Source organism: Tetrao urogallus (genome assembly GCF_951394365.1).
Source record: "Tetrao urogallus genome assembly, chromosome: 4".
In the NCBI taxonomy this organism is placed as follows: Eukaryota; Metazoa; Chordata; class Aves; order Galliformes; family Phasianidae; genus Tetrao; species Tetrao urogallus.
In genome coordinates, this window is record NC_136817.1 from 19,947,665 (window position 1) to 19,973,499 (window position 25,835).

A 25,835-nucleotide genomic window follows, 5' to 3' on the forward strand; every position below is an offset into this window, starting at 1 on the left:
GGTTTCTGGGGCCTGGTTGCATCTGCTTTGTGAAAAAGTGCTTGCACTTCTTGCATATTTAAAGAGGGAATAGTGCATTTTAGCTACACTGACAGTTGGGCTAGATGATCTTAGTGGTATTTTGCAACCTTAATGATTCTGTGTTTCTGTGTCACTGTCACTCAGAAAAGAACTTTGCTCCTGCACAGACTGGGGCTTTGCAGGAGCATTCCACCATTGTTGGGCTCCAGGGTTGTCTGCTTTCTTATATGTAAAGTGAACTTGAAAGTGAGCTGAGCAATGGCAAGCATTTTCTAAGCTATTTTAGACCTTTTTGGTCCCTGGAAACATATCAGCGCCTTATTGTTGCGCTCAGGTTTTAATTCCTTGTTAGTTTCAGGAAATACATGTCCTCAGAGCAATGAGAGGAAACTTTGAACATTTTTCTTCCTCTTGTACTGGGTGTGGGCTTGGTGCTGCCTGATTGTTAGTCTGTCTGTTGCCCGTAATCCCATAGGAAAAAAGAACAAACACATTTACATTTGTGTCATTGCTGTGTGCTTTCAGATGTGTTGCCTAGTCTTTTTGTTTTTCTCTTTTTTTTTTTTTTTTTTTTTTTTAAAGATCAAAGGTGACAAGAATAGCAGAGCAGAGAAGTTAAGAATGATGCAGAGAATGCAGTTGTGAAGAACAAAGGAGAGAGGAAGGAGCTGAGCCTGGTGTAGTGGGGGAGAGAAGAAGCAGCCCAAATGCAAGTACTTGAATGTGGAAATGATTGATTGCAGGCTGGTTAGCAGAAGTTTTATGCAGTGCTTTAATCTGCATCTAGTGCTGCTTGGCACTTTGAGATAGGTTCATGTTTTTAAAATTATTTGTCCTAGCTTCAAGACTTTGGACTCTTCTGTCAATAATTCACCATTCTAAATGGGGAAGTGCATCAGGGTCACGTGTGCTTGTGTGTGTGTGAGAGAGAGAGACAAAGAAGACGGTTGGAGCCTTAGCTGAGTAACATAACGTGTCCTGGTATGTCCCCCCCTGGAGGGGGCTGCAGAGTGCTCCCTTCCTAGCTAAGCACTATTGAAACGTAGTTTAAGAAAAAATCAGTGGCTGAGTCAATCAGATAAATCTGGAGGGAAGGGGTCGTTGTGCACAACCAGAGCCAAGCCGTGTAATGAAGTACTGTGATGAAAAATACAGCTTTTGCTGTCTTAATCAAGTCTGTGCAACAGAAGCAGCCATTTGAAAACACTCTAGTTAGTAGATATATAATTATGGCTAGTGCAGAGATGTTTCCTGTGTGGCTTTGTTTGCTGGTTTTGTTGTTTTCTCTTGCTGACAAAAAGTGTATTCAGCAAATGCAGCATAGGCCAATGGAAGAGATCTCTGCAGGAGGACAACTGATTTTCTTTGTGGTATCCTGCCTGTGTCATTTGAAGAGCTGTTGCCATTGGCATGTGTCTTTAGGTGACGGGTTTACTAATGTAGATGTATCACTTTCTGCTGTGGAGAAAGTCTTATCATCTCAGTTGCTCTTATGGGAGTCTCCTACGCAGATCCCAAGCCAGTGTTATGATTGTTAAGTGCCTGCAAATTGCTAATAAGTAGGTCTGTGTGTATTTTGTGCTGAGTGCTGCCAGGAAAACAAGTAACATTGTCCCTTGTTCCCTTCAGCTCCTTCCAGCGCAGGTAACAATGCCTGTCGAAAGAATGCGGATGCGCCCGTGGCTGGAAGAACAAATAAATTCTAACACAATACCAGGGCTGAAATGGCTAAATAAGGTAAGGGGTGTGTTTGTGCAAGCACGCCTGCACGTGTGTGTGAATGAGGTCCTTCATAGCAGTGTAAATTCGTGTTCTTAGTCTTGAAAGGGGCAACGCTGAATGCTTCCTGCTGAACCTGTTCTTCTGGCCTTACGTTCCAGATCTGAAGCTCTTTGCATTTGCCTGTTAGATTTGTGACTTGTTTATAAGCATTTTCCTCCTCTGACCCTTTGTTGGTGGAAAAAAAAAATGTAGATTCTGTTAAGTTTTTTAGCTGGAACAAATTGCTTACCAAATAGTGTCAGAGGGATTTTGAACAAAATGCTCATCTGAGATGTAATGTTATGTTCTGCATTAACCTCTGAGTTGAAGTGATGATCTCTTTCAGACTTGTATGAAATCTCTGATACTTCTTAAAGCAGTGAATCTGAGAAAAAAAATCAGGTAATTTTTCCTATACCAGACCCAACTTACTATTCCTTATCCAGAATTCATAGTGAGAGCGCTAGAAATTTTGTAAGCACATTAGAATCCAGTTGCATTTTTTTAATTGATTCAGTAAAACAGTGTATTTGAGACTTTGAGCTGTAATAAACCCGGAATTATGCAATGCAGAAGAGTTATTCACCATGCTGAAAGGAATTGCGCAGTTTTAGCAACAAAAACCACTTTATTATCAAAATGAATACAGTGGAAATGCTGTAAAGTAGGTGCAGAAATATGGGAGCTGCCATCCTGTTTAAGGCTCTAGTCCAGTTAGTCTAGTATTCTCTCCATTGTAGTTGTTGTGGCACTCAGATGTTCAGTTTTAAGACTGGAGAATGACAGCTAAGACTGATATTTTTTTATTTCAGTTTACGAAGTTAAAAATACTTGTAACTACACAATTAACAACAGTCCTGTCAATTTCAGTTTGCAAATTTTGTTTCTCAGGAACACCTGCATTAGTTACTGTCATATGCTGTGGCTGGGTAAATAAATATTTATTTATCCATTCCCAAGTTAGCTGCCCTGTGCATTTGAGTAGGTCCTTATTCTTGCATTATGGGGTCATAGTTGAAGAGGAGGAAGAGAACAGATTTTACTGTTGTCTTCATAATTTAAATACCACATTCAGAATTCTTCTCCTTTACTGTCTCTACTTCTGTCAGGTCTTTCCTACTGATAGTCCATCTCTGCTGTCCTTTCTTGAATGTTTCTGTCATTTATAATCATTTATCTGTGCTTAGCTGCAGGAAAAGTATTTCAGATTTTAGCATCTTAGTGCTGTTGTCTGTAGGTTATGTTCATGTAACCTTTCTCTGTACTCTGGGAATGTACTTGTTGCATTGCCTCCAACATGCACTTGCTTTGCAGTATGAAAACACTGCTCCTGTACTAAGGGATTAGTGGCTAAATGGCCTGCACTGACCTTTATTAGATTGTGATTCTCCACTTCTACATTCACATCTGGCATCATCTTGAGCTGCTTTTCATTGAATCATGGAATCACTGAGGTTGGAAAAGACCTCCAAGATGATCCAGTCCAGCTGTCCGCCTACCACCAATATTTCTCCTCCAATCTGCGTCCCATAGTACAACATGTAACCATTTCTTGAACACCTCTGGGGACGGTGATTCCACCACCTCCCTGGGCAGCCCGCTCCAGCACCTGTCCACTCTTTTGGAGAAGCATTTCTGAGGATACTGAACAAGACAGGTCCCAGTAGCGACTCCTGGGGAACACTGCTCCTGGCTAGTTGCCAGCTGGATTGATCTCCATTCACCACTACTCTCTGGGCACAGCCACACAGCCAGTTCTTTACCCAGATCAACAAGCTAATAGCACTTCTGAGTGTTTCTGTTTAAAAATGCTTAGAAATTAATTCCACAATGAATCATTAATCCAAAAATACTTAGATTTTTACTGTAAATCCTGACCATAAACAAAGCTATTCATGGAATCTTTGATAAAATGTCGTATCTATTGAAGCATGTTATGTATGCACAGAATTGACTTTGGAAATTGTAGGATTTCAGAATTTGTGTATTTTAATTAAAGGTTGGGAAAGTATGGTTCTCATTAAAGAAAAGAAGATGGGGCAGATTAGCAAGAGAATGACATGTGTATGTGTGCACAAGTTTTAAGGAAATAAGATTTAAATATTGAAGAAGTGAGTATCAATCTAAGTTTGTCATTGGCTGTCTTTTCTTGGGGAATTAAGAGCAATTAAGCCTTTCAGTTAACAGTGATAAGTCAGGTAACAGCCGATGTACGACTTTCCTTTCCCTACTCTCAGTCAGTCACACTACACCTCCTGCTTTGCTCTGCACTGCATTGTTGATGTTGTTTTTTTTTCCCTCCAGATTACACTCCCTCCTCTAAAGGGCTTAAATAATAAATACTTATCTTCCTCCTCAGTGAAAACATTTTCCTGCTAAACAGCAGAAGGGAGGAAGGGAATTTCTTTACCATCCCAGGGAGACAAAACTGGAAGGCATGAGAGAAGTTACATAGTTCAGCAGAGGGCAGAGGTGATGTGAGGAGGAGGATAATGTGAGGTCAGCATCCCTCATGGGTCTGGAAAAGGAAATTAGAGTGGAAACATGCAAAGTAGCTGTAACAGGAGCTGGAAAGCAACCCGTTGCTTTGATGGTTGCTTGGAGTATTACCATCCAAACAGAGGTCACTATTTAAAATTTGCCTAATGACTTCTTAACTAGTCTGATCTCATGCTCATTCACCTGCTTGGAGCATTCTGCAGTTAGAGTTTCAAGTTTTCAGTACTATTTTCCTCTTCCTGCTTATTTCTAAGAACGTGATACCTCTTTCCCTTTTGATATCCCCATTGGATAGTGGTAGCAGTTATGCAGCAGCAGTTTTGTGGGTTGTGCTTTTGACTCTGATGAGCCTAATTTTATGCACAAACACAGGCCTCCTATAGAAATGCCTGGTGATGAAGTGCTGTGCAAAATAGTACTTTATTTTCCAAGTCTAAGAAAAAGCAGTGATGACCCTTTCATATTAGTCATTATTAATGAAGAAGGAATGAAGAAGGATATGAGAAAATGTTTGATAATGAGTGAAATGAAAAAATAGTATTTAAATAGGGAGAATCTAGGTAAACTAGAACAGAGCAACCATTTATTCTGTGGAACTTTTAGCCACTTGAGATTGTTACAATCAGCAGTATTGAGGGATTTCAGAGAAGGTTAGATATTTACATAGTTGATGAGAAAATGTTTCTGGACATAAAATTAAGTATATTTTGAAGTGATGATACAGGTAGATTATATATATATTTTCTATTGATACTACAATTTCTTGTAAGTCCTTGTGCTTCAAGACATGGTATTAGGAAGGATTTTCTGTAATGAGCACTTAGACTGCTATTGGGAAAGTCTTTGCACCTTCCTTTGAAGCAGCAAGTACTGTTGACAGTGACATGGTGCTACATCTATAGTCTTGTTCAGTATGCAAGTTCCTAAATAAGTTTTGGAATTTTCAAGCAGCATATGAAGTCACTGGTATAACCTCTGTAGCACTGTGTAGCATCATTCAAACTTCTTCCCATCACCAAATGTGAGATGACTTTTTAGACTGGTCATTTCTTACAATTCTTGTTGGTAATTTTTCTTTTTGTTGTTAATGGACTTCTTTTTTTTTTTTTTTTCCTTCCCCATACTGATTGTCATCTTTAGGACAGATAAGACAATAGAACTTATTCTACCTCCAGTGAATACAGTAGTGGTGTGGACTGCAGGACAGTGGGATTGAAGCTTCCATTATACCTCTTCTACTTGGGAGAGAGAGGAGCACCTCTGTAGGGTGATTTAACTATATACAAGGGAAAGAGTAAGATGGCAAAGGACATATGAAGTAAATAACAAGAATGCATGAAAAGGATTATAGAATCACCAAGGTTGGAAAAGACCTACAAGATCATCCAGTCCAACCATCCACCTATCACCAATAGTTCTCACTACACCATATCTCTCAACACAATATCTAAAAGTCCCTTGAAGACCTTCAGGATTGGTGAATCCACCACCTCCCTGGGCAGCCCATTCCAGTGCCTGACCACTCTTTCAGAGAAGGAGTATTTCCTAACAATGAGTGGGTTTATGAGAATTTGAAGGAGAACAGAGATCATGTTAAATCTGTATTTACTAAATTAAGGAAAAGATTTAAGAGAAGCAAGAGAGAAAAATGCAATTCTGAACAAGTGAATATAAATGAAAGGATTAAAAAAAAAAAGAAGAGGTGAAAGTTGTCAAAAAAATGCATGCTCAAGAAAGCAAAGATCATAGAAAAAGGAAGACAAGTAGACTTAACTTTGACATTAGTGAAATATTAACTAGACAGACAAGGAGGAAGTGCTATTGCTAGGGGAAGGGCAAAGGATTCTTCTCCCTGACCTTACACAGTGCAGTTGCTTAAACGAGGGCTGCCTGTCTACAGTTGTTTGCAGTTAATGAAGGGAAATAGGCATTTTTGGGGTGTAATTGAGTTGGTGAGTTGAGGTAAATTGTTCCCTGAAAATGCCTTTCTCTTCACTGGTTGTGAAGGGAATTTAAACCTGCAGAGGTTGCACTTAAGTGCAATATGTCGGTGTTTGAAGCCAGGTTAAGGTGCATCTTCTTCAAGAGGAGGATTTTGTTTGTGGAACATAAACTTTTTGCATGGCTTTGCAGAAATGAGCATGAAGTGTTCTTATGCTGTGTTATATGACACGAAAGCACATCTGGCCCATGAAATCATCCATCTGGCCCAGTGTCCTATCTGTGATGATGGCATGGGCCTAAATGCTAATGGAAAGAGTATTTGAAACATGTCAGGAGGGATTTAATTGTTTCTGTTCCTGTGCTGTTCAAGTGCTGAAAGCTGTTGAGCTTCCAGAGTTGGAGCTGCATCCAAATTCGCTATCCTTAACAGCCACCAGAGTACATTCTCCCACAGGTTTTTCTTCAGATCTGTCATCCTTAGTAGTGACTTAGTACTGTCTTCCATGAGTTTTTTCTGTTCTCTTTGTGAGTCAGTATAAACTTCCACTATATAAGGCATGCCCTGGTTTAACTCTGTGCTTTGTAAACAAAGGACAAACAAGCCTTCTTTTGATTGCTTTAAATCTGCTTCTCTTTGATCAAATTTTCTAAACTAAAAAGTTGAACTGCCTTTAAACCCATCCCTGCACATGGGTGTTCCAATTTTCTTTTTTTTTCTGTCCCCACTGCAGAGATGTCTTGTTTTGATATATGCCCTGTTTGCCTGGCCGGTACATTTTAAATGTCCTTTTCTTTCATCGTGTTAGTGTTTTTCTCACTGAATTCTAAATCCCTTGAATTATCTCTTATGGTTCTTATGGTTGTTTATTTTTATATCTGATTTTTCTAATCATGAGAGTGTCAGTGCTGCCAAAACTAGCCTTCGTTTGAATGTTTAGAAATGTTTAGCATTGCATGTTTTATCCATGTGTCAGCTTGGAAAGCTGCCAGCCTCAGAGTCTGTGAAGGGGCATCTGAGTATCTTGTGTACTTGGGACTGTATGGACTGTATTCTGCTTTCACTGACGCCAGAGGATGTTTTCCTATTGAGCCCAGTGACAGCAGCACTGTGTTAGAAGAAAGCAAAACACTCGCAGATGCTGGAACTGCATTTTAAAATAAGTGACTTAAAATCATCAGAAAATCCATCAAGTCGATCAACATTGGCATTTCCTGTTTGTTTTCCCTTCCAGGAGAAGAAGATTTTTCAGATTCCCTGGATGCATGCTGCAAGACATGGGTGGGATGTTGAAAAAGATGCTCCCTTATTTAGAAACTGGGCAATTCACACAGGTATTGGAACTCTCTTTTTGCAGGACAGATTTTCACTTGGTTTTCCTTTTAAATCTATATTTTCCTTCTTTCATGTCTTTGTTTTTACTAACACAGACAGTGAATTGAAGTTTCCAGATATGTGGGAGGTTAAATGCTTTTTTCAAGGTCTGCAGTAATCTCCAGCTTTATTGATTGGCTGTAACTCATTTGCATTGAGAAGCACAGTAAAACTTAATTGATTTAAATGTTAACAAGATAGGGTTCAAAATCATTTGGAGTAGAGCATGCTCAGCACTTTGTAGACTTGGTCCCTTGTGCTTTTTATATGCTTCTATGGATTTGAGCCAGACTTAATAAAGGTAAATGCTGCGCAAGCTTTTCCATGTTGTTGTAAAGTTACATCTGATCTGCAGTGCTCTAGGTCTTTCTTGGGCAGAAGCTGTTAATCGTGTTCTGGAAACATGCATGAAAATCAGATCACAACATTCACTTTCTCTTGCAACCTCACCTGTTGTTCGAATGCTTGTCTTAACAACCAAAGGCCAATACCTTGAAGTTCACCTATGCTGTTACTAGTTTATCTTAGGTTTTCAGTTACGCATCATGTATGCTTAACTCTCTTCTCTTGCTTAGGAAAATACCAGTCAGGAGTAGATAAACCCGACCCAAAGACATGGAAGGCAAACTTCCGGTGTGCTATGAACTCTCTGCCTGATATAGAAGAAGTGAAGGACAAAAGTATAAAGAAAGGAAACAATGCCTTCAGGGTGTACCGGATGCTGCCGTTATCTGAAAGACCTTCCAAAAAAGGTAGAGGAGAGAGCTTGTGAGTGTGAAGTTGGTGGTGTTGGCTGCATTGTTACCACGGGGCCTGCATAGTGTGCCAGTTTTACTTCTCCTGCTGTAAAGTCAGACTTTTTCATCCAGCTGTTCCCTGGAATTTAGGAACGTCTCTGTGAAAAATGGGCTGTATTCAATTAAGGGAACAAGCTGCTAGATCAACGAGATAGGGTACTGGGCTTCTAGAATGGTGATAGTTCTGTTAAAGCCAACAGAGCTGTATTCAGATGCTAATTGCAGGTACCATGCTTGTTTGAATTTTGGGGCTGCCAAGTAACTGCTGCCAAATGGCTGAAGTTTCATTTGAGGCAGTGATACAGCATAAACAGCTGAAGATTTGCAGAGTTATGAATGCCCCTAGCTTGAATCAGGAATAATCTTTCCTGCAGGAGGTGTTAATATCAGTGCTGAACTAAAATATGGGTTGAGGAAGCTGAGAATACCACAAAGGAGCACCCCTATGTATTTAATATCTGTGGCACTGGTTTCAAAATCAGTCTGTGTGAGGTGTCCTACTGAATGAAAGCAGCACAAAGCCATATCTGCTTGTTTCCTATCTCTCATGAGATAAATGGGCCTGCTTCATTCCAGGAGAGTGACTGGGGCATATTAGAGATTGATACATTTCATACAGTAAAGCTCATTCAGAATATGGTAGCAGACATTTTGCTATCTTTTTGCAAGCAAGGATAGAAATAAACTCGCACTCTTTTCATCTGAGTAGGGAGAGTATGTTCTTAAGTGTAGCTGTGGCCTGCACTAAAAATCTGTTTTTGTGGGACATAGGAACTAAACTCAGCTGCCACTTGGAACTGGGAGTACAAACTCAGCATCTGGGTTTTCTATACAAGGAGCAAACTCACAAGTTTGGCATCTTGGGGAAACACTTTATTAAACCATACAGGCACTTTTTTCGGTAGGTAACCTAGGCAATGAAAAAAGCAGGAGGAAGGCTGTGCTCTTTTCCTGCACAGCATGGTAGTGGTGAAGTAGGAAACTGTTTAAATTCCCTGGATTTAGTTTAGGTGGTGGGTCTCCTACATGCCAGGAGAGGGCCTAAACTCCAGGTCAGTCTAAGGAATATTTGGTTTCTTGTTGAACAGAAATGCAAGCATTTTTTTAGCTTTGTTATGGGCTTATGGAGTAGAAAATGGGCTTCCTCATTCCTCTGATATCTTCTAGTGCCTAGATGTATTAGTTGAAAAGATAACCTAGCGTCCAAATGTTGTACCTCTGCATGATGTTCCTCTAAAATCAAGTTTGGTATAGCTCAATTTGCTGTTTTTTAAAATTGTGGTATATAAAGCTCATCTTAATTTTAAGATGTGAATGGAAATGAATAACTTGGGCATTTTGGGGGCAGAATCATAGTATGAAAAGAAGATCAATCTGGAAAAAGTAGAATATTTGCTTTGAAACTGTTTCCTATCTCTCATCTGTGCTGTGTTTTGTACATGCAGGCATATATTCATGAACCATAATCTGACCCATTGTGCCAGATTCCTCTCACAGCTTTAAGAACCAGAACAGTTCAGAATGAAAACAGAGATTCTGGAGCTCTGTGTCATAGCAGAAGAAGATTCCACAGCAAATCCAGCTACTATATAACTGACATCTTTTGGCCCCTGTATATCTTCTCATTTGTCCTTTCTACATGACGTGCAGCTAAATTTATGTATGAGTGAGGGCAAAAGAATTTGTCTGCAAACATTTTTAATTCTAAGCCCTATCTTGTAGTAGAGATGGGAGGAATTCCTGGGACACGTCTGTGCAAAGAGCGGGTAGAGCAGAGCTTTCATCAGCAACTCTGAGCTTCCACGTTAGGGTCTCCTCAAGACGGAGCAGGGGCAGCAATGCTGAGGTCTTACAAGGCACAGGAGATTTGGTGAGGGCCGTACACTCTAGGTTTTCTTCTGAATTCTCCAATCCAACATGAGTGCATAAATCACTTTGACATAAATTATAATCTATATTCCCCTCCCTATGTTGCAACTATTTACAAAAATGTGTGTTGAAATTTCCTGTGATCTCTTTTCACACATTAAATAAAAGAACAATCTCCCTTTTCTTGTTACTATGTACAGTGAGGATGTCTCACGTGTGACAAGATATGTATTTGGATTCTTTTTCTTTGAGAATTTTCCTCCTCATCTAACAGTCCCTGGTTCTTTGTCACTCTTTCATATTTTTCACCTTGCTTTTTTTGACTGAGATTGCTTTTTGTGGTCCTTCAAAAATGGAACTCGAAACCCTGTGCTCGAGGTGAATTTTGACTGCCCAATGTTTAAAATGGGTTTGAAACTAAGCTAAAGGAGTTCTTTTGCTAGGAGGTGCTGCTATTTTGATCACATTTGCCTTCACTTTCTTAGTGAATGTAGAAGCTGTGGAGGACGATTGATGTTATGGAGGGCTTTAAGAAATCTTCCTTTTGTTCTTGCAGGAAAAAAAACGAAGTCTGAGAAGGATGACAAGTTCAAACAAATTAAGGTAAGAAGTAGCTGTTTGGTAGTTTGAAAGCCTGTGAAAATAGTCTATTGCCATTGTTTTTTTTAAGTAGTCCCAGTGGCATCTTATGGTGGATATTTGCAAATCTCCCATGGTTTTGGTTTGGTTAAGTAGCTGCAGTTACTTTGGTGTAGCTTTGTTTTCTTTTAAAATGTGAAGAGCCACGGCTGACGTCATCAGTTGACACAGCCCTTGTGTGTTGCAATGCCTGGAGGATGGAAAACTGGCAGCTTTGGCAATATGTTTGCCATTTGTCTGTGTAAGGAGAAATACAGTAATTATGGAAGCAATGCTTGAGAACAATAGAAGTACCTTTTGAAGCAATTAGGTTTTTTTTGTGCAGAAGGCATTGGAAATTCATTTTTGTTCAGGAAAGGGGGAGAAGTCTGTCAGAGCCTTGTGTTCTGCTCGTGCTTTGTAAGACAGAAGAAAGTTGTGAAGCTCATCAGCCAGCATGGGACTTTTCTTGTTGAGAACATGGACCCAAACTCACATTTACTTTCCCTGCAAAACATGGTATTTCCTATCATCTGCAGTTACGCTGATGCCCCTCTGAGGTGGTCAGTGTAATATACTAGCAGGATTTGGTCCAACATCAGTGCTTTCATAAAACAAATTGCAAAGTTTCCAGGCTTTCTGGCTTCACAGAAGTCTTTGTTCTTTCACTGAAACTGGGGATTTGAGCATTGAAAGCATAGCCCATGGTAGCATACAGCAATGTCTGTAACAGGACAACAGCTCAGTGCTCTGCTACTTGCTTGTTAAGGACTGTGGCTTTCATGTCTCGATGAAGCAGAGAGATGGATACTGAGGGCTGGGAAAATTTCTTTATTAAAATTGGATTTGAAAGGCAAAAATTTCTTCTGGTGATGGTGACTTGTATAACTGCATGACAGAATACTGCTTTATAAATTGTCTGTGATTTCAAATTGTCTATGAGCTACCAATTTTTAACCATTATATATGGACTATGTAGCCATGTGAGATTGTTATCATGTGACTGATTCCCAGGGATCCAGTAAACTCCTTTGGTCAGAGCTGGGCAGCACGTGATGCCTTCCAAAGCTGGCTGCAGCACTTTGCTGTGCCCTTTGTTCAGTACTTTTATTTTAGTCCAAATATTAAATACCTGAAAAACTGCAGAGTTACCTGCACAATCTTTCCCTCTTCATTCAAATGAATCTCACAAATACTAGTTGCTGAGGGTATCACAGTGATGTCTGGGATATTATTATGTACAGCAGGTGAGTTAATGCAAATGCGCATTTTTGAACACAAAAAACTGCTTACATTTCTTTGCTAGGTGATGTGAATTCTGAGCTGCATGGTTTTTGTTAAAAGCCTTGCACTTACCTTGAAAACCTCTGCTTAGTGAAAATGGGTAGGTAGCTGCTCCATGACCGGCCTGTTGACCTCTGTGGGATAACACCGAGAGAGGGAGAAGCTAAGGGTCCGAGAAAAGGGACTTCAGTGTAAGAGAGCCTCACATGGAGCTCCTCCATGTCACTTCTGCCAGATTCTGGGGGTGCCCAAGTTCCTACTTCCTAGCAAGTCACCTAAGGTGACTGCTGACATGAGGGAAGAGCACTGCCAGATACCGCTGGTGAAGCCTTGATTCCTGCCCGTGCCTGACTGGTGAGCTTGAGCAGGATGCTCAGCCAGGACTCTTCTCTTCCTTGACCCTCCTGGGGATGTTGAGAGCCTGCACCTAGTTAGGGGGGGGCACATCTCCTACCTTGCAGATGCATCACCTGGTCACTCGGCTCTTGAGCAAATGGAAAAGAGGCCAGAAGTAGCTGAGTAGTCCAAGGAGACATGAATAGGCTCTTTCCTTTGAAACAGAGGTAAAGGTTGAACTGCCTGTGTGACGTAATCTCTACCTTATGGTAGATGCATAATTTTGACTATGTATGCAGCTGTCCGCTGATTTTTTTTTTTTTTTTTTTTTTTGATCATTTTTAAGTCTAAGTGACACTTTTGCCATCCTTTCAGCTCAGTTTCCTCCAGACATTCACACACTGAAAATGGTGTAACACCAACTGTGCTGATATTCTCATCCCTTTGTGGACCTGGCCCCATCACCTAGGTTTTAGGATATGCATTTGTTTCTGCTACTGAAAAGGACAGCTAAATAAACTCTGCTGTAAGCTGCAAAGCTGAGCAAGTTATGGTGCAAGCATCATTCCCATGGGGGCTGTTGTGTTTGCTGGGGCATTGCACAGCACTGTGGCTGCAGTGCAGAGTCCTCATCTGTCTGCAGTCAGTGAGCCTGGATGGATCAATAGCAGCTAATTTTATCTTTTCCTGCTTACTGGATCTTTGACACCACCAGTGGGATTCATCAAAGACCTTGTGCCATTAGCACTGTAGCTGTCTTACGCTCCTCTGATGTGCAAAAAGGGGCCTGGGAACAGGCTGTGTGACTGCACTCTGGCCTTGCTGGAGGGCTGGGAAAGCACAGATGTGTGTCCAAAGGACGTCTCTTAACGAGTGGGTCCCAGTCACTGCACATGGCATCTAAAAACTGCATGTCAGCCTGTGCCCAGTCCCCACGATAAACTTTCATAAAGTTAGTGCTGTGGATGGCTAGCACCAGGAGTCCTGAGGTTCGCCTTTGCCCTGCACTTACTGTTTTGGAGCAGTGAATATGAGCATTCCAAGGCAACAGATCAAACCAGCACCTCTCTGCAGGTGCCATCAGTGCAGCATTGATGCAGAACTTAGGTTTCAGTGGCAGCACTGCCCACCCAGAATGAGAACTGAAGGCTTTAGACTTTCTATCTGATAACCTTGTATGGTGCCAATACCAGGAAGAAGGCTGGGCATGTAGTTAGTTCTTTGGAAGTGTTGATAGCTTTTGTAAGAAATCCTGAGTTTGTGGAATTAACATTTTTTTGTTGTCTAGTCTGAAGGGAGATTTTTTGATTCCCTTTTGAATGTACCAGACCTACAGAGTATGCATCTTGTGGGCAGCTCAGTATATATAGAGCAGGTGGTGTTTTCCCAGTGCTGTTGCCCTATAGTAATGTTTATGATGTGATCTAAATGGCTGTAAACACTTTTTGATGTACACACTTTGATCAGCTGCAGAGAAAAATTAAGGCTAGAATTTAGTAATTGTTAAACTGAAGCTAGAGCTTCCTTTCAGAGAGTGCTGAGAGATAGAGCATGTTTGGAAGAGAATGAAGATGAAAATGAAATAGAATACATTTGAAAGCAATGTTTCTTCCTTGTTTGTTCTAAGTGTCGATCTCCTGTAATAAATAGCACACTAATTTCTTGCTCCCAGAAGACTCACTCTAAATCTGAAATTGAAAAATAGCTGGAGTTTCCAAGCTGACAATTTGGAAGTAAACTCTGGCTGCTTCTCACAGAACCAAATTATTTGTTCCGATACTTTGTCTAACAGAGAACAGTGGGAATGGAGCAAGCAGAAGCAATCTGATTCATTACCATCTCTGAACAATGAGATGAACTTAGTCCAGGCTCCTAAAATAAATCAAACCTGACCCAACTGTACTGTTTTCATTCTAGCAAGAGCCAGTTGAATCATCTTTTGGGATTAATGGGCTAAATGATGTTACTTCTGACTATTTCCTGTCCTCCAGTATAAAAAATGAAGTTGACAGTACAGTGAACATTGTAGGTAAGTACTCCTGTGCTTTTCATATATGCTAAGCATACAGGTGAATTAAAAGACAAATACATGAAATAGGTAATGCCAGAAAAAGAAAAAAAAAAGAAAACTCTTGACTGCTTCAAACTCACCTTTCTGCAGCACTGTGCACGTCAGAGAAGAACCCAGGTATAATTGTGTCTATGTATTTTTTGTTAACCTAAGCTGCACAAGGTCCTGCCTGCAGGTCTGCCCCACCACTCTGCAGTGATGCTGAGCAGTGCTACTGCAGCATGCCTGTTTCTCTGAGAGCAAAGCACAGAGGAACTTTTTCAGGTGGCTTTCCTTGACATCAGCTTTCTGCACGGTGTAGCTCTCTGCTGTAAGGAGATGCTACTCAGTGTCCATGGCAGGTTATACTGAAGCTGGGAGATGATTTCCCTTTCCTTAAAAAAACAGTTTTATACAGGATTGCATTTTGTTTGTGAGTTTAAACAAAAAGATGAAATAGAAGAACTTGTTTGTTTGTTTTTAACATTGGGTTAATTCTTAACGTTAGAGAGCTAAGAAAAAGATCAGTGAAGTCTGTGTTTAGAAACAGGTACTTAGGAATTAGATGTCATCTCAGAATGTGTATGATTGGCCCTTGATAGAATAACTGGGCTGGTTTTGACAGCTCTTTTGGGGCTGAGGTTGTCACTGCAGTGAGGGCTCCTAGAAATGTGACCCATATACTATTTTCTGTGGAGTTCTACATACAAGAAAAAAGTGCTTGAAAAATATGTTGATCTTCATTTTGTGAAGATGGCAGTAATTGCACACACTGACTATTCTGCCATTTTTTTACATCACAGGGCTGTGTGTTAAGTCATTCCCACAAACACTTCCATGGTTGAGCAGTTCATGAGTTTGTTTTTTTTTTTTCTTTTCATGACAGGATATTTAATCAGTTCTTTCTTTGTAAGAGTTTTAGGACATGAATTTGTTCATACTGTTACAGAGAGCTTTATAACTTGAAGGTCTTACACTAAAACAAACTATATATACTGACTGACTCAAATCCAGATCTGAAATACAGCAAGGCTGATATGCAGCCCCAAGGAGGAAGCTTCCTACACTTCAGTTTTTTGTTGTAAAACCTTCAAGTTAAACAGAGATCAATTAACAGCAGCCTTTGCAATGTACCTGGTGTTCCCCAAATCCACAAACATACAAGAGAGTCATTTTACTGGAACAGCTCATTTTTCTATAGTGCAGTGTATCCCGAACTCCTGTTCGATTTTAGTAGGAGATGAATCCATGTTGCATCTTGGAAGATCTCAGTGATTTACATAACAGGACACAGAACAGGACCCATAGGGGGATATAAGAATTTCTGAAAGGTCTAACATAGAAACCAAGAGAGGAGCAGAACTGAATGGCCCCTGAAGGGCTTTCATTTTCCTTTGAGCTCACAAGAGAGATCTCCAGTTAGCCGTTTGTTTTTTCCCTTTGCTCTTGTGGATAGGCCCTGTATCCATTTCCAGGGGTATGACAGCAAGGTTTGGGTGGATAACTGTGATCCAACATTGTTTAATTAAAGGCTGGGCAAGTGTGCTGCTTATCCAAACTGAAGAGAGAAGTCCTTATTTAGTACTCCAAGCCAGTATTTAATATAAACAGGGGAGAAAGGGTAAAATAGATATATTCTGCAGAAAGGACAGAAGTCAGCTGGAGGGGAGAAAAGACAAACAGCACCTGCACTGTTTCTGATGTACGTGCAGCTCAAAGGAGAGCAGTGGCATATTGCCCAAATAAGCAGTATGTTTTGCTGCACTAAACTTATCTCTTGGGGTGGGTAAGAATTCTCCAGGTATTGAGGAGAAAGATAAAGCACTGCAGATGGCCTGCTCTTATCCTGAAAAGGTTGCACAATACTGGCTTCTTGTGGATAAAAATTAACTCTGTGTGTGTGTGCTCCTGACCCCCAGTACCCCAATGTAAAGCAGATGTTTTCAAAACAAAATATCAGGAACCAAATGGTAATAATTGTAGTAATCCAACTGAAAAAAAAAAAAACCAAAAAAGGCTATCTGATATGTATATCATCTTTTGTATGTTGGAATTGTCTCACAGACTGCATAACCAGGTTCAGGGAGTTTGTAGTAGTTGGCTGGCACTTCACTAAGCTTTTCCCTGGGAGAAAACCCTGTCATTTTTCTTTTTGAAAATGTTGTGCCCAAAAGATAGAAGACAGGAGTGGATTGTGCATTCATGCATATTTATTTGAGTTCATCCAAGAAAAGACACATCTGTCCTTTATAAATTAATAATCAGAGTGCTTAGGTCACTTAACTGAAGAATTTCAAGATGTGCTGTGCTTCATTTACTACATTTTTCTTCATCGTGGATTCTGGTTAAAAAAAAAAAAAAAAAAAAAAAAAGCGGGGAAAAAAAAAAAAAGCTGTCTGAATTTCTAATAATTCAGTACCATAAGCTTGGTGAATTAACTGTGACTGTTCCTTGAAACGTTCAGTTTTGGCCACTTCTGGAATGATGTTGCCAAGTGGAATGGGGTGCTGGTGCCTGAAAGGTCATATCCTGCTGCCTAAAACTTAAAATAGGCATTTATTGCTGGATAGTGTGTTTCAGACTAACAGCAGTTCACAGCATGCAAATAAATCTGGACCAGTTCCTCTGGCATAAAATCTTCCCAAACTGTTATTGAAACTGGTAGGAATTTGCCTGCATGAAAAATTGTTCCTTTTGATGCGTTATGGTGCAGTGAAAGGGTATGGATATTCTTTCCCTTTCTCTCAGACAGCTGTGGATTCAGGTTAGCCATTCCCTGAGGTGGCTTCTCATCTGCTGGCTGTTCTGATCTGGCTAGTGGCTTTTTGCTCAGTGCCAGATTAATGCACTTGTCATGTGTTCCTATTGTTGGGACCAAAAGGGGAGTTGTACAAGATGGGGAATTGTCTCTAGCAGCTCCAGAGAACTGAGATTTTGGCTTTTACCTCTGTACTTCTTTGCTGAGTGACTTCTAAGTTTATTCCTCCATTTCAGAAGGGTGTTCTGTAGCACAGCTAGTGTTGCAGAGTGCTTTGGGGTGCTTGCAAAGCATCCATGGTACCTTTACTTTGTAGAAATAAAAATGTTACTTTAGAATTAAATATTACTTTCCTGGGGGGGAGGGATAGGAAAAACATGCCAATAACTAACTAGACAGTAGCTGTCAGTCATGGACCACAGGGATTACAGAGTACAGGTTCAGCTATGATTTTCTGCATGCCATCTCTGACATTGCAAGTATCAGTGAGAATAAGCCTCTAATTGAAGAAATATTTTTTTGCACATGTCATTTATTAATTGGCTTTTCACAAATTTTACATGACTGTGAGGCCAGTTTTTTTGTGTACTAGTTCTGGCTTATTTGCTCTCATGGTGCATAATGAATGTGAAAGCATCCAGATGCAATGGGATGTTGCCAGTTTGCTAGGTGAGGATGCTTTCCCAGATTAAGAGAGATTGCCATGGTCTGTATGTCCTGGTGAGGAAAGATTGTGGCTTTGGTGTTCCCTAGGAAAGCATCAGGTTAGCTTGTGTTTTGGGGTGGGCTCATGGGCATTTTGAGTGAGAGCCAGGAAAGAGTTAGGCATTCTCAGTTGTCACAAGTGGAAAAGAAATTTCTTTGAAGATGGGGGAAATTGAATAAATCACACAGTTTTCCTGTAGAAGTCCCATTGAAAGCAGGTGGTGGATGTGGAAGAAGGTGCTGAGACTGTGTTAAAGATTCCAGCTCAGTCATATACCAAGCTTGTCCTTGGAGCATGCTCTTAGAGGTTCAGCAGAGTTGACATATTATGAGTAATGGATTTTTTTGTTCTAACTCCAAGTTGTAGGACAGCCGCACCTTGATGGCAGCAGCGAGGAGCAGGTGATAGTTGCCAATCCTCCAGATGTTTGCCAGGTGGTAGAGGTGACAACAGAAAGTGATGAACAGCCTCTCAGCATGAGCCAGTTGTACCCCCTACAGATCTCCCCTGTCTCGTCCTATGCAGGTAAGCATCCTCATGTTTCTTTATGATCTTTTTAAGAAATGCTCAGAAGACACTGAACTTGCTAGGGAGTGCCAGGCCCAGAGGCAGGGGTTTCTGGAGAATAGCAGGCTCTTTAAGGGCAGCTGGCACAGATACAGATTCAGTAATGTCTGTTCTGCTGGCTTCTGTATTTTTAACTCAAAAACTCATGGTCCTGTATATTAATTTTACGTTGGGAAACAGCTCAGCGGAGCTGAGGATGGAAATATAAGCTGCAGTTTTTAGCCTGTGACTAATGGAAAAAGAACCTTTTTGGATGTAATGTAGAGAGGCCTTTTCATCTTTTATTAGAGGGACATTTTCAGTGGTACAAGTGATACGCTGCAAATATATTATGCCCCCCTGGCAGCCTGATCTTTTAAAGATAAAAGGTCGTAATCTCTGCTGTATGTTTCCATGGTGCTTACCATAGTGGATACAGAGTGCTAAAGGCTGCATTAATGATATGTAGTGCAAATGTGAATCTGAAGGCCCGCGGAGGGCGTGGATATGTCTTGTTACAAATAGTCTGCAGACCAGAGCAGCCATGTAGTGACTGATAAGAAGGGGTCTGTGGAAGTCTGGTTTCCAACGTCTGTCTCTCATCTGGATTCTCTGATACCTAAAAAAGGGAGAGACAACAAGCTTTCCCCTGAGTCAGGGTGCTAATGGTTTCTTGTTATCGGGCTCCTTATTTTCATGAAATTGGTAGGAAGTTAAGAGTCTTGGCCCTTATTTATCCCTTATCCAAGGCTGACAATATGTTCAGAAGCTGTTAGGGGAGAACAAACAAATGTACACATGGGCACATCATAGAGTTCCTGCAGTCATACAAGCCTTATTTTTGTAGGAAACAGGGCAAAACCACGTTTGAAAGTAGAAGTTTCATATCCAACTTGTCCTTCCTTTTTTAATGTGTTGCTAACTTGCAAGCTTCAGGAGACAGAGGCAAAAACAGAAATGTCATCTTTTTAGGCAAACTTGAGAATTAATTGTTCCCACTGCAATTTATTATTTTATACATGGTTTTGCCTTTGACTCATTAAGCTGAATTACTTCCAGATGCATTTTTATAAAATATGTATGTAGGATTTTTTTATCTTTGGGTCTGGGTGAATATTATGATATTCTGTTGAATAGCCTCCAACAATAGTCTCAAATGGTGATATATGGTCATGCTTCCCCATGTGTTTAGTCTGTAATGGTCAGAGCATTTAAAAGGGCTTTGCGAAGCATAGGGAGGGGTGCTTTAATTTACTAGTAGTGGGAGACAGGTCCTTTGAAACATTTGTCCTTGTTCCAAATGTTTCTTGCAAAACTGTTCCTGGCTGTGCAAAAGCAAAAATGATGCTTTTTTTTTAATCTCAGCTAAAGGATCTAAGCTCTTGGAATGCAGACAGAAGTCACCAGTCCTTTTTAATACCTTCATCAGTGAGCAGAAGAGGTGGCAGAGTGCATGCTTGCAAAATTTAAAGTAGACACCAAATAGAGGACACCATCAATAAGCCTGAAGGCAGGGCCACCATCCAGAGAGACCTAGAGAAGCAGCAGGAATGGGCCAACAGGAATCTTACAATGTCAGCAAAATCATAAAATCATCTAGGTTGGAAAAGACCTTTGGGATCACCAATTTCAACCAGTTCAGCAAGGACAGATGCAAAGTCCCGTGCCTGGGAAGAAAGAGCCCTTTGCAGTGATTCAGTCTTCGGCGAGTGGGATCCGGAGTAGCTCTGCAGAAAGAGGATGGTGGTGAGAGGGGTCAGGCACTGGAATGGGTTGCCCAGGGAGGTGGTGGAGTCACCGTCCCTGGCAGTGTTCAGGAGGTGTCTGGATGAGGAGCTACAAGATATGATTTAGTAGCTTGTGGTAGTAAGGGTGATGGGAGAACAGTTGGACTAGATGATCCTGTGGGTCCTTTCCAACCTTGTGATTCTGTGATTCTATGACATGAGCCAGCAAAGTGCCCTGGCTGCAGAGAAAGCCACAGCCTGCAGGATTATGGCTAGCAGATCTAGGCAAGTGATCATCTCCCTCTACTCAATGCTAAGTCACACTGCTTCTAGTGTACTGGGTCCAGTTTTGAGTCCCTGGTCGAAGAAAGACACAAACAGAAGCAAATGTAGGAAAAGGCTGCCAAGGTGATGAGGGGTTGAAGCACTCATTCTCTGTGAGGAGATGCTGAGGGACAGGACTTGTTCAATCTGGAGTGCTATAGAGAAGGTTGAGTGAGGCTCTTTCATGGTGGTGCATAAGTATAAGGCAGAAATTGAAGCAACAGAACTTGGTCCAACTGGGTATGAGAAAAAAATTGAACTTTTTTCACCACAGGGCTTGACATCACGAGAATGACATTTATGGGTCATTCTCGTGATGTTTCTAGCTTTATCTTGTTACACACAAAACCATATAGATGTGGAGCCCTAAACCTGCCCTTGTGGCTCCGCTGAGTGCAGTTGCCTATTCTGTCAGATGCTACCACTGAGTGGCAGGAAAGAGGATGGCCATAACAGCTGCGCAGGAGCACATAGTTTAGCTCTTCTGAAATAACAACAAAAAAAGTAGTAGGTATCAGCTGTCCTACATAAATCTGCTTTATTTCAAAAACACCTCCAGTTCCTTTCTGAGGTTACACAGGCAAATGATATTTCTGGCCCTTATGAGTTTCCTCATATTTCCATTGACGTCTATGAAATCCATTTTTTTTTAGTACCAAGGCTGTTCTTGTCAACCTCATCTTGACACTGATTCAAATAACCTTCCTGATTCAAATGACCTCTTTAACTTTCCATACCAGAATGGCTTCCATGGCTTTTCCTAACTATAGTGCTCTCTCTTGCTCAGCATCTTGTTATGTATAGACATCAAGGATGGATTCCTTTTTATCTACATCACTATTTTCTGTTGCCACATGCTTCTTCGTGTCAAGGAATATGTGTTTCTTGTCTCTGTGTGAATTCCTCCTATTGACTGTCTCTGGGACCATTTCTCCTTTCGTATAGATTACTTTCTGCCTCTCCTTCCTCTTTCCCTCCCTCCTAGTCTGGCTTAATTAGCCAACTTTGTCATGTTGTCACATCTCTCTATACCTGTGCCAGTGAATGAGGAGCCCTGCAGAGTGTTAACTTCATAGGGCTTCACAGTTAGATCCTCTGCCTTGCTGCATGTTGTGGCTGGGACTCTGGAGTAGGCAAGATGCCAGCTGTGGAAGTTAACGGAGTTTAGCAGCTGAGCTGCCTGCTTACTTATTTCAGAAGGACTTTGAGTGCAGTTTAGATCCTTGCGTCTGAAAGAACAACTGAGCCCATGAGGTAATGGCCCTTAGCCTAAACCTGGTCCTTAGCTGAGCTTCTGGGGAAGAGCAGGGAGTTGCCAGTCTGTCTGGAGACATACAGGGAGATCATGTGATCCTACCCCTGCTCTAGCAGGGCCACCTAGAGGGCTTGAAAATACAGTGGGGCTCTTCTGCAAGCAAGGGCTGAGCTGCAGGTGGGTGGTCATCTGGCTGGAGCTGCGGTCCTGTCCCCCCCCCGCGCTCCCCCCCCCCCCCCCCCCCCCCCCCCCCCCGTGCAGAGGAGTGGCAGCTGGTGTATGTGTGTCTCTGTGCTCTGTTTGGAAGTGGGAGGTGCTGGGGCTGCCCACTTCTCTGTGCTGGAGTGTTGGGCAGAAGGATGAGGAATAAAGTGGGAGGCAGGGCAAAACTGAAACAAGAGCAAAGTGTAACAGCAGTAATAAAGTGCAAGAACTGATAATGAAGTCTTGAGGTGGCAAACTGAGATAACAGTTTATGAAACAGAACCGCACTTATCTCCTCTTGGGTGGTGTTGTTGATGATTTGCAGGGAGATAAAAATAAGGATTTGCACAGGACTTTGCTCATAACTGGGCTCAAGCTACCAAGAGCCAAAAAGGGGAAGAGGAGGCATTCCCCACCGGCAGGAGTCTCTCTCTGCCCAGAAGTGTGAGCAATAACATTGACCTGCTTCTTCCACCTCTGTTGCAGTCTATTCCAGAGTGTATCCATATTAACTGTGATAACCATATGAATTTACTCCATAGTTCAATGATGCTGTGTTGTCTGGCCTTTAGATTACTTTAGAGGGGGTTTGTGGTTTACTATTCTTTTCTGCTTGTTTGGCTTGGCTCTGTTTGCTTGTACTTGTATGAAGTGGATCATGCCTCTTGAGCTGGATTTTGTTACTGCAGATAAAATTACTTGGGTTTCATTTTTGCTTCTGTTTTATTTGACAGAAAGTGAAACGACCGACAGTGTTCCAAGCGATGAAGAAAATGCAGAGGTAAGTGTTTCCTGGATTTTTAATGCTTTGGAGCAAGACTTCAAAACAGCGACCTGAGGTATTCCTTCCACTTCTTCGTTTGCAACTGTGTGCTAGTGGAGCATTCATGCTTAATAGCTGGGGGAGAAAGAAAAAGTAGGAAGCTCCAGGGGAGACAAATATTGGGATGATTTTCAAGCAGAACAGATATCTCTGCAAGTTCATTCTTCCTCATCTGTTGAAGCTACAAGGAAATTGATTTTCATGAGGAAATACTCTGCAGAGCCATCAGCAGTGTCAGCTGGTTTGTCAGTATGGAGCAAACTATTGAACCTTGTCTTGCGCACGCGTGCATGTGTACGCTGCATTGACATTGCTGGGTAGTGAGTATTTTATCTCAGCTGATGCACACTTGCTTTGTTTTCCTTAAATGGCATGTGAACTCATACAATTGGAGGAAACGCTTACACGTGTGATGGAAATACAACTTCAATGTTTGTGGTGTGTGAGGTCAAAAGCAGGCAAGACTGAGTTAGCACACAGCAAGAGCTACCTTCTGTCTGTGTGGTTATAATAGTGTCATTCCTCTGCTGTGTACCAGAGGACTGTTCCTACTTCCATGAGCAGGTGGAAAACAAGCTACCTGTGAGAATTTGTGTTACAAGGAAGAGAGAAAAGTGTGGAAATGCCCCAACTGCTGCACCAGTGGTGGCTGAGGTGGGGGTTCCCCATCTCCCCAAACCCAGTGGGGACCTTCCTTTGCAGTGCCACTGCAGCATGTGTGATGATGAAAGGACAGGATGCTCATGTTTTCCTTATCAGACTTCATCCCTGTGATGGGTGGACGTGCTGCCAAGGGGCTTTCCTTGCAGCCTTACCTCTGATGACAGTGCTTTTGAGTCTCTGTGCCAGCCCACCCCAGTAATGGAGGAGACTTCCATTTGAAGCTCTTGAGTTTTAGGTCACCTGTGTCCAATTTTGCCGATGGCATACTGTGTATAAGGTCTTTGTTTTCCATGAGAAGAATGGGCAGAGTGTCTTGAGCACTGGAGAGCCACCAGGATTAAGACACAGGACTTAAAAGGGAGAACTGACAGAAAGCAAAGATATTCAAAGCCAGTTGCTGGTGACTCAGGCTTTTAGAGATGGGGTAACTCCTGTGCAATTTGTGCATATTTCTGTCTTTATCTTACTGCTGGGAGCCGTTTGCAAAGTGCGTTCACTCATGCAGTCTTTCCTTCTTCTTCCTTCCCCTTCATAGGGACGACTTCATTGGCAGAAGAAAAACATCGAAGGCAAACAATATCTCAGCAATCTGGGAATGCGGAACACTTCTCATATGCTTCCCAGCATGGCTACTTTTGTAGCCAACAAGCCTGACCTCCAGGTCACCATCAAAGAAGAAAGCTGCCCGCTGCCTTACAACAGCTCCTGGCCACCTTTCCCAGACATCCCTCTGCCACAAGTAATGTCCACAGCCTCCACTAGCAGCAGCCGGCCAGACCGCGAGACACGGGCTAGCGTCATCAAGAAGACGTCAGACATCACCCAGTCAAGAGTCAAGAGCTGCTAAGCTTTGACAGTGTGTTTTTTAGCTTTGTTTTGTTTGGTTTTGTATTTTACGTTTCTCTAGGAGAGGTTCATCCCTTGACGCACATTAGACAAATCTAAGGTAAAGAAAGCCTTGGCAATATAAAACATTGCTGTGTCTGACTCCAGTGCCGGAGTGTTTTTAACTCAGGACTCCAGCCGTCAGTGTGTACATCTGAACCCAAGGTGGACTTGCAGGGTTGCTACGTAGGAAAATAAAACAAGAACTTTGGCCCACTTGCAGGTTCCAGTGTTTCATAAGAGGACCAACTGACCACAGGGGAAGTGGTGCTGCTGCGCTTATTGCTGTCAAGGCTGTGATGGAACTGAAAGCCTCAGAATGGAAGAGAAAATGTGAACTAGCTGGAATATTTTTAAATAAGAAAAAATCTATTGTGAATATTGTACATAGTGCAGTACTAGCAACGTTGCAGTCTGCTTCTGCACCTTATTAAGAAAGCACTTACAAAAGGCCTTTTATTACCTTGCTCTACTTAATGGCACATTGAAGGTCCCTCCCCACCTGTATTCTTTTCCAAGGCTATTCTTGCTAAAGTGTCTCGAAAGAATAGTGGAAAGGAAAGAAAGATAAAACTTTCCTTGTGGATTTCATACATTTTAAGACTGCTTTTCTCTTCTCGTGTTTGTTTTCTAATCTGCTATGCTTGAATGCCGCGTGGTACAATAGGGAAAAAAAAAAAACTATTACAGAGATGTTATGCAAATTCCCAGATTTAAAAAAAAGAATACTCTAATTCTAACCAGAGCAAGCTTTTTTATTTTTTATACAGGGGAATATTTTATTCAAAATAAAATTCTAAAGTGAATATAATTTTTTTTAATCTTTTCTACAGCAAATTTATAATTTTAAGATTCAATCCTTGGTTATCAGCAGTTATTACATCCTTGTGGCACATTTTTTTTTAATTTTGTAAAGGTGAAATAGCTTTTATGAGCTCATGTAGCAATCAGATTATCCTGTGGATTGATAATAAATATGGTATATAGTTAAATTTTTAATAATCCTCTTGTTTGTCTCTCTTTTTTAATCTTGCAGAAGTCCCAGATGGCATGGGTGTTTGATAGGTGGATATGACGGCTCAGAGTGAACTATTAGCATGAGCCACCTTTACAATTTCTGCAGTGCTCATCTGACAGAGAGGGAAATTCTCTGCTCGAGACATCTTGAGGTGGAAAGAGGAACTAGTGCTTAATGGCGACCAGCTCAAGTTTGGCCTCACGTGCACAGGTTGGGAACTGCAGAACCTCTCCTGGTGCTATTGCGTGGTTTAGCTTGGAGGAAGGCATCTCATGGAAGGGAACTTGGGGATGTTCATCTGCAGCCTAGTGTGGGCTCAGCTGAGCTTGCCCCATTCCTGATAGATAACTATTTAGTTTGCTCTCAGTTTACTTG

At 41.5% G+C, this 25,835-nt stretch overlaps 1 protein-coding gene across 1 annotated transcript; it reads left to right on the top strand.

The window, feature by feature from the left end:
- Positions 1 to 1,653: 1,653 nt before the first annotated feature.
- Positions 1,654 to 24,404, top strand: IRF2 (interferon regulatory factor 2; the record flags this gene model as incomplete). Its single annotated transcript, XM_079534507.1, has 8 exons — positions 1,654 to 1,758; positions 7,458 to 7,557; positions 8,173 to 8,349; positions 10,820 to 10,866; positions 14,419 to 14,530; positions 18,376 to 18,540; positions 22,806 to 22,852; positions 24,093 to 24,404. The coding sequence occupies exons 1-8, from the start codon at positions 1,672 to 1,674 to the stop codon at positions 24,402 to 24,404; spliced, it is 1,047 nt and encodes a 348-aa protein (XP_079390633.1). The 5' UTR covers positions 1,654 to 1,671.
- Positions 24,405 to 25,835: the final 1,431 nt, after the last annotated feature.